General features: G+C 37.3%; 1 protein-coding gene across 1 annotated transcript; it reads right to left on the reverse strand.

Moving 5' to 3' along the window:
• Positions 1-1,991: 1,991 nt before the first annotated feature.
• Positions 1,992-2,639, reverse strand: LOC135714041 (uncharacterized; the record flags this gene model as incomplete). The annotated part of the gene is made up of 2 exons (XM_065237300.1): positions 1,992-2,391; positions 2,458-2,639. Coding segments are annotated over 2 exons (582 nt in total), but the record flags the coding sequence as incomplete, so codon positions are not given.
• Positions 2,640-8,627: the final 5,988 nt, after the last annotated feature.

Raw genomic sequence — 8,627 nt, forward strand, 5'->3', positions numbered from 1 at the left:
AAATTCCACGAGCTTTTAAAACTGTGCATAGATTTTGAGTCCAGATTCTTGAAAATTTCTAGATTTTAAGTGCAGAACTAGTTCAAATTTAAAATTTCTAGGAAATATGCATGTTAAAAAAACATTTCAAGCCTCTGTTTTTTTTTTTTTAGTTACTGAAGATTAGTCTACTGTGGATCTATAAAGTTCAAAGTGTGAATGAAAATAACGAGAAAATTGAAAAGCTTGTATTTTAAAATTCAGTATTTTCTTTCAAATATCCCAAGTAAGAAAATTATTAAATTCTCTCAGCCTTCCAGCTTAAGAAAAAATAAAATTTCTTGAGGATTCCCGGTTTTCCAGGTTTTTGCAGTTAGTAGACACCCTGACTAATACCATGGGTTTGGCCATAAACTTTCTATTGGATCTTTCGCTTTAAAGGTTCATATCGTACATAATTGTTTACGAGATACTTATTGAATCTGTCTAAAACAACTAACATTTCTTCACTAGTTTTGATAGCAGTGATCGCTACCAGCCCTGGGAACAGCGTTCCAATTAAGGGGCTGTTCATTAACTATGTAGACAGTTTTTTTTGTAATCGTGAGCCCCCTCCCCCGCGTAGGCAATTGTTCATACATTTTTTTAAAATTTGTATTGGCCGTGGATAATTGTCACCCCTCCCCCTAAACTGTCTACGTAGTTTATGAACTGCCTCTTAATGGAGGACGAATTTTCAAAAAAAAACAAACAATAATCACAATGTAATATTTTTCTAGCAAAATATTGGTTGAAAGCTATAAGATCGACGTATAAAAGTGGTATGCAGATCGTATATTTATTTAATAATTAATATCTCGATTACTTTTACGAGGGGAAGTATCAGCGTTTGAAAACAATGTATTTGATCGTCGATTTGGCGTAACTGATTGCCTATTTATTTATTTATTTATTTGTAGTTTGTTACAGTCAACAGGTTAAAATACCCAAATGACAATTAAAACTTAGAACTATCGCACTATTGCTACTGTGACATAAATCTCAAGAAATTCTGCCTATTGGACGCACGTGAAACGCATATGCATGTTAATACCACTAACAGGTAGGGGGAAATTTCCCCTATCTGATGATAGTGTAAGTATGCGTAGGTGAGCTACCAGTTACGCCACATCGACGATCAAATAATTTTTTTACAAAAACTGATACGTCCCTTCGAAAAAGTAATCGAGATATATTGCCTCAGTTTCTCCACTACTGGCTCATCCACCCAGTGTTTTCGAAAAAAACATGATGGCTTAGTATAAGTTTCATGAAAAGATGGATTTTACGTACTGTTGACCTTCGGGGAAAAATACCGTTCCGCCGGAGTCACGGTGCACTTCTCCGTGTGCTCATCATTAGCTTCTCTATGTCTTCTTCTTCTTCTTCTTCTTCTTCGCATTTCAAGCTTATTGCATATCGCATATTAGCTTATTGCGTGCTCGCAACTTAGTGTTCTAAGATGCACTTCCACAGTTATTAATTTAGAGCTTTCGATGCCTGTACCATTTTTACATTGGTATAATTGTGTGGCAAGTCCAATCATACTTCTATGCGCAGGGAAGTCGAGAAATTTTCCAACCCGAAAAATTCCTAGACCGGACCGGGAATCGAACCCAGCCACCTCCAGCATGGTCTTGCTTTGTAGCTTCGCCTTTACCGGCTGAGCTAAGGGAGGCTTCTCTATGTAATATAATGTGAATTAGTTCTGGTAGCAAAAGTTGCTTTTTTTATTCGAAATCAAATGCAAAGCACTAGGAATAGTTTCATGAAATTTGAATTATTACGGATGTGCCGTGTCTTCCGGAATATCTGCTTGTCACCTACTAGAATCCATCCTATACTAGCACCAAAAGGTAGGTAACTATTTCCTCAACTATTGTACCCCAAGAAGTTATCTTTTCAAATTACTTACTATGATTACTTTTTTATGAATTGAGAGTTCAAAGATTCAGTTATTATAATACGTTTATTTATTCACAAATTACATCATCATCCGTTTCGATCAGATGATTAAACTCATCGATCGATTGGTTCACTCTCAAGATGAACTCCACTTCTAGAGATCTTGCGACTTGCTCTGGAAGCATCTCCAATCTATCTCCAATGTATTTGCAGAAACTCTCGTGCCTTGATTTTTTGGCCGACCACCCTTCCACACGCTGTTCGACTTTTTCCAGAATACATTGGAAATGTTCGTCTGTGTCCAGGGCTTGCTTCCGGCGTCGTGAAGACTTTGCGGTCGGGGTAACCGAGGGAGTGGTTATGTTAAGGCCGAGGTTAAGGCTACTTTCACTGTCACTGTTTATATGTTCAGTATCCTGTCCATGACCTTCTTCGAATACACTTTTGTCCTGGTAGTTGGAGGAAGTCCTGAAATTTTGAAAAAATTATTTGGGTAAATAAATACTACAGATAGAAAAAAACAATTCATCTTACGGTCGAGCTTCAGTGTGGGACTGAAGAAACTTCAGTTCCTCGAAAAATGGCCAGGAGGAAGTGGATGAGTCTTCACCAGCGCCAGATCGCGACTGTTCCACCAACCTCCTTGCTTCCCTCACGAACCGATCTCTCAGACTTCTCCAGCGTTTTTTAGCCGCATCCACTGAAAGGAGATGAAGTAATAAATTTTATGTTCAAGCAGGAAGCAAATATAACACTCACCGTTAGTATTCAGCTCGGCTGCAATTGAATTCCAGGCTTTTTCTTTTTTTATATTATTTCTATAATCTTTTGAGGCCTTTGCGTACAGGGCAGGGTTCTCCTTGATTAAAATAATTAACTTTTCTTCCATTTTCTTCCATGTATTCAAATCAACACGGCACAAAATACGCTTCTGATTACGCTGATGTCAAGAAAAAGCATCACGACGCTGCGTCAATTTTGAAAATTTTCAAAATTTAGCACAGCGTCAGCGTTTTAGTACTGGCGCGCAGTGAGCGCAACGCATCATTGTGGGTTGTTAAACTGAATAGCGTTGGCTCAAACCGAGCTGTCAGTTGACGCTGACGGTGACGGTGACGGTGACGGAATATTGTGGGTGGCCCTTGAGTCAGAAAAGTGGCGATGGGTCAAATTTACTTGTTTATTTACAAAATTATTGAGTAATAATAGATGAACTCAAATTAAAATTAATTTTCTGTTAATCATCGTTTAGCTTAAAACGTAGTGTTTGTCATTATTGATTGAATTAGTACTTTTCGTAATTGTTCAAATGTACATGTTAGTAAATTGTTTTGCGTTAAGTAATTTACGAAGAATGTCCGTACGACTGCATCCATTGATTTAACACACGGCGGCTCTTTATCCAGGATTCGCTCCTGAAGCCGCTGCTATAAAATACTATCAAAGTTACACACCTGTGTATAATCCTTATGGACGGGGTTGCATCAACAATCAATACGAAACTAACGATTTTAAATTGGCTCACTACTTGACTAGCCTATTGGTCCCAAGCAAACGATTAACGTATCCCATTCTAGTCGAAATTCTAGTACTACACAATGTTTGTTTTGATTCGCTATGAAAGTTTGACAGATAAAATGAGGGGTTAGTGGATTTTCCTATGTTCCGAGGGGTGAATCGATTAAACGCTGTCCAGACTGGAGAGTTATAACATGTTATAACGGTTGTCAAATAATTGCAACACAGAAACCACCGCTATAACATGTTATAACCATAGAGGTAACTCTAAGACTAGTAGGTCCCGAAGAAAATCATTATTATTTTTGGCTCACTCAGTACCAGAACAACGGTCCCAAGCAGTCCCAAGCTATTTCACTCACCCCTGCATGTTCTGCATGAATCCACACACCCCTGATGTTATCTGTCAAACTTTCATAGCGAATCAAAACAAACATAGTGTAGTAATAGAATTTCAACTAGAATAGGGTACGTTAATCGTTTGCTTGGGACCAATAGGCTACTAAAGTGGTGAGCCAATTTAAAATCGTTAGTTTCGTATTGATTGTTGTTATAACTCTGTAGTCTGAACGTACTATTAGCTTGGGACCGAAGATAGTACCAAGGCTGAGCCAAAAAGTTGAGCACGTTTCTTTGGGACCTTCTAGTCTTAGAGTTACCTCTATGGTTGCATCGCACTTATGAGCGGCGCTCTTCGACCGTCACCAAATGAGAATTTAACTTAATAGTACGTTCAGACTACAGAGTTATAACATGTTATAGCGCTATCTTGATGGTGGTTTCTGTGTTTCAATTATTTGACAACCGTTATAACATGTTATAACTCTCCAGTCTGGCCAGCGTTTAATAGTACGTTCAGACTACAGAGTTATAACATGTTATAGCGCTATCTTGATGGTGGTTTCTGTGTTTCAATTATTTGACAACCGTTATAACATGTTATAACTCTCCAGTCTGGCCAGCGTTTAATAGTACGTTCAGACTACAGAGTTATAACATGTTATAGCGCTATCTTGATGGTGGTTTCTGTGTTGCAATTATTTGACAACCGTTATAACATGTTATAACTCTCCAGTCTGGACAGCGTTTAAGACAAGTAGGTCCCGAAGAAACGTGCTCAACTTTTTGGCTCACCTCTGGTACTATCTTCGGTCCCAAGCTTGTCGAATCACCCCTCGAAACATAGGAAAAACCAATAACCCCTCATTTTATCTGTCAAACTTTCATAGCGAATCAAAACAAACATTGCGTAGTACTAGAATTTCGACTAGAATAGGGTACGTTAATCGTTTGCTTGGGACCAATAGGCTACTAAAGTGGTGAGCCAATTTAAAATCGTTAGTTTCGTATTGATTGTTGTTATAACTCTCCAGTCTGGACAGCGTTTAAGCGCGACAATATAATTGCCGTATGACCGTATTCAGACTACAGAGTTATAACAACAATCAATACGAAACTAATGATTTTAAATTGGCTCACTACTTGACTAGCCTATTGGTCCCAAGCAAACGATTAACGTACCGCATTCTAGTCGAAATTGTAGTACTACGCAATGTTTGTTTTGATTCGCTATGAAAGTTTGAGAGATAAAATGAGGGGTTATTGGTTTTTCTTATGTTTCGAGGGGTGAATCGATTAGCTTGGGACCGAAGAGAGTACCAGAGCTGAGCCAAATAGTTGAGCTCGTTTCTTCGGGACCTACTACCCTAATAAATAAAAACCATTAGCGAACGGTAACCCGGATGGTAGAACCATCCCACAAATGGTTTGGATGATACCCCGAACACGTCGTTAAGCTCTTTCTTATGGTTATTTTTATTAGGGTAGTCTTATAGTACGTTCAGACTACAGAGTTATAACATGTTATAGCGCTATCTTGATGGTGGTTTCTGTGTTGCAATTATTTGACAACCGTTATAACATGTTATAACTCTCCAGTCTGAACAAGGCATTACCCAAGTAACAATTTCCAGTTGAAGAAACGCTTTCGTTTTGATTTTGTTCAGCTGCATGTTGAATAATAATTGCACAATGTGTTCACCACAACTTTTATAAAACCCTTGTTTACACTGGTTTGGAGAACCTATACAACTGCAACACAAAGGTGTTGTCTAACGTATTCAGTAAAACGTTTACCCAAAATCAATTTCTTGTTGAAGAAACGCTTCCATTGTGATTTTATTCAACTGCATGCTGAATAATAACTGTACAATTTGTTTATTACAACTTCTGTAAAACTCTTGTTTACACTGGTTTGGAGAACCTGTTCAACTACAGCATTATATGTATACGCGGTATAGGAGTAGAAGCAACTTTTATACAACGTTTATAGATACATATTTAAACTCAAGCTTTATTATTTTGGTGAAAGCTCTTATACAACGTTTGTAGACACTTTTTGACAGCTGCTTCGAAATTTAGTAGAGAGTAAACCTGAGAAGCGTTTGTTGCACTCTTTTATGACTCCTAAATAAACATTGTACAGCAAGCGGTGAAAAGCGTTTATAGCACTTTTCAATGACTCCTTAACAACCGGATCGAAGCAACTTTTATGCAACGTTTATAGATACATATTTAAACTCAAGCTTTATTATTTTGGTGAAAGCTCGTATACAACGTTTGTAGACACTTCCTGACAGCTGCTTTGAAATTTAGTAGAGAGTAAACCTGAGAGGCGTTTGTTGCACTCTTTTATGACTCCTAAATAATCATTGTACAGCAAGCGGTGAAAAGCGTATATAACACTTTTCAATGACTCCTTAATAACCGGATAGAAGCAACTTTTATACAACGTTTATAGATACATATTTAAACTCAAGCTCTATTGTTTTGGTGAAAGCTCTAATACAACGTTTGTAGACACCTCCTAACAGCTGCTTCGAAATGTATTAGAGATTGAACCTGAGAGGCGTTTGTTGCACTCTTTTATGACTTCTAAATAATCACTATACAGCAAGCGGTAAAAAGCGTTTATAGCGCTTTTTAATGACTCCTCAATAACCATTGTGTAAGTACTCACAATATTCACAGATTAAAATTAGTTTAACAATTGTCGTGGTACGCCAAAATAATTGCTTGTACAGTTTTTATTAATTTAATTTATTTGTGCACATTGAAAAAAATATGTATATTTGCCATATTTCACATTCTGTGATCATGGAGGAAGTAGTAACAAGCATCTGTTTAATCTTTGATTGATATTCTTTCAATTAATCTCTCTAATCATTAATTGAGAGAATTTATCTAGAAATGTTATCGTTGATTATATGATATATGTCTTAAATTAATGTTTGCATTTATTAATATAACACCTATATATAATTTACCTCTACTCCACCGAGGGTTTCTCGAAGCAAGATTCGAACTCATGATCCCGGATTGCCAGCCGCTTCTGTTTCCATCTGCTCTATTCTTGAATACATATTTTGATCATATGAGAGAAGTATATGAAGCTCATCTTGAGTGACTTCTCTTGCAGTCGAATAATCATTGCCTTATGGTCATATAAACGTGCCTATCACTTGTGCTATTTTTAGCAACAAAATTGTGGTTGGTGGTTGGTCGAACGTAAACAATCATTTAAGAGTGCTCTTGTCAATCAGTTTAACAAAGGTGCTATAAAAGTTATCGTAGGTCTTATAAAGCATATAGGTAAACCGAACGTAAACAATCATTTAAGAGTGCTCCAAGCAGCTTTTGAACTTTTCAACCAAAAAGGCAATACAACTACATTCTTGTACAACTCTGGAAGCTATTATTCAATGTTTGATCAACTCAGGTGTTTTTTAAGAGCTCCCAATGGTTTGTTTTGATGCGTTTATTCCACATCCTATATGGCTCCTGTCAAACAGTTTAACCGAACGTAAATAATCATTTAAGAGTGCTCCAAGCAGTTTTTGAAGCTTTTAACCAAATGGCAATACAACTACCACAGACTGTGCAACTACATTCTTGTACAACTCTGGAAGCTATTATTCAACGTTTGATCAACTCAGGTGTTGTATAAGAGCTCCCAATGGTTTGTTTTGATGCGTTTATTCCACGTTCTATATAGCTCTTGTCAATCGGTTTAACTAAGGTGCTATAAAAGTTATCGTAGGTCTTATAAAGCATATAGGTAAACCGAACGTAAACAATCATTTAAGAGTGCTCCAACAGCTTTTAAAACTTTTAATCAAATGGCAATACAACTACATTCTTGTTCAACTCTGGAAGCTATTATTCAACGTTTGATCAACTCAGGTGTTTTATAAGAGCTCTCAATTGTTTGTTGGGTAGCCATTTCTTGAATAATTAAAAAATGTAGTAGGGTAAATTAAGGCTTCGGCACCCGAGTCTAGGAACATTGAAACATTAATTTCACTGTATTTTCCCATCAAAACTCTTCGCTGAATGTATTCAACCGATTCCTTACCCTTTCAGCTTCAATCTTATTACATTTTTACGACTGAGCAATCCTGTTATGCCAGATTTTTCTTTAAATGAAATATACACACTACAAAATACGGCTGATTTCGAGTTGCCGATAATAGAACAGCTGGTTAACACGCTGTTCAAATGGAAATGGTGCCGAAGAAAAAGAGACTGCCGACAATAGTCACACTCACCTGAGAAGCTTGGAGCGTTGTAAAAACGTGTTCAATCCGTTTTGATCAATTCTGTCGATTGGAATTGATAGAACAGCAAGCAGCAGATAAATCTAGATAGAGCTGGAATTAGGGCGTAACAGCCTTTGTAAACAATGCCTTCTCTCGATGATCTCTCGGAATTCAAGGCACGCCTACACAAACCAACATATCCATCGGGTAGAAGAAGTTTAGTCTTCCTCTACTCGATGGTGATGTCAATTTGCCATGGAGAGCCATGGCTTCCGAGAAATCATCGAGAGAAGTCATTGTTTACAAAAGCTGATACGCCCTAATTCCAGCTCTATCTAGACCCGTCATATATGTGTGTGACGCTGAGAAATTGCTAATAGAAGTCCAGACGCTGCTTAGATTGGCGAGAATACGTAAATTCCCCTGCTTGTAAAATTCCTAGGGTATGTAGATTATTTTGATTGTATAAAGATTAACCCTATTGGTCGTCTACTTTATTGAAAAGCGCAAAGAGTCGTTACACGTTTTTTTAAAGGAGTGTTTATGGGTTTCGCAAGTGGCCTAAGATCCATAAATTAGATTAATGGG

The sequence above is a fragment of the Ochlerotatus camptorhynchus genome, unplaced genomic scaffold, assembly GCF_037179485.1.
Source record: "Ochlerotatus camptorhynchus isolate MF236.1 unplaced genomic scaffold, CSIRO-AGI_Acam_v1.1 ptg000601l, whole genome shotgun sequence".
NCBI lineage: Eukaryota > Metazoa > Arthropoda > Insecta > Diptera > Culicidae > Ochlerotatus > Ochlerotatus camptorhynchus.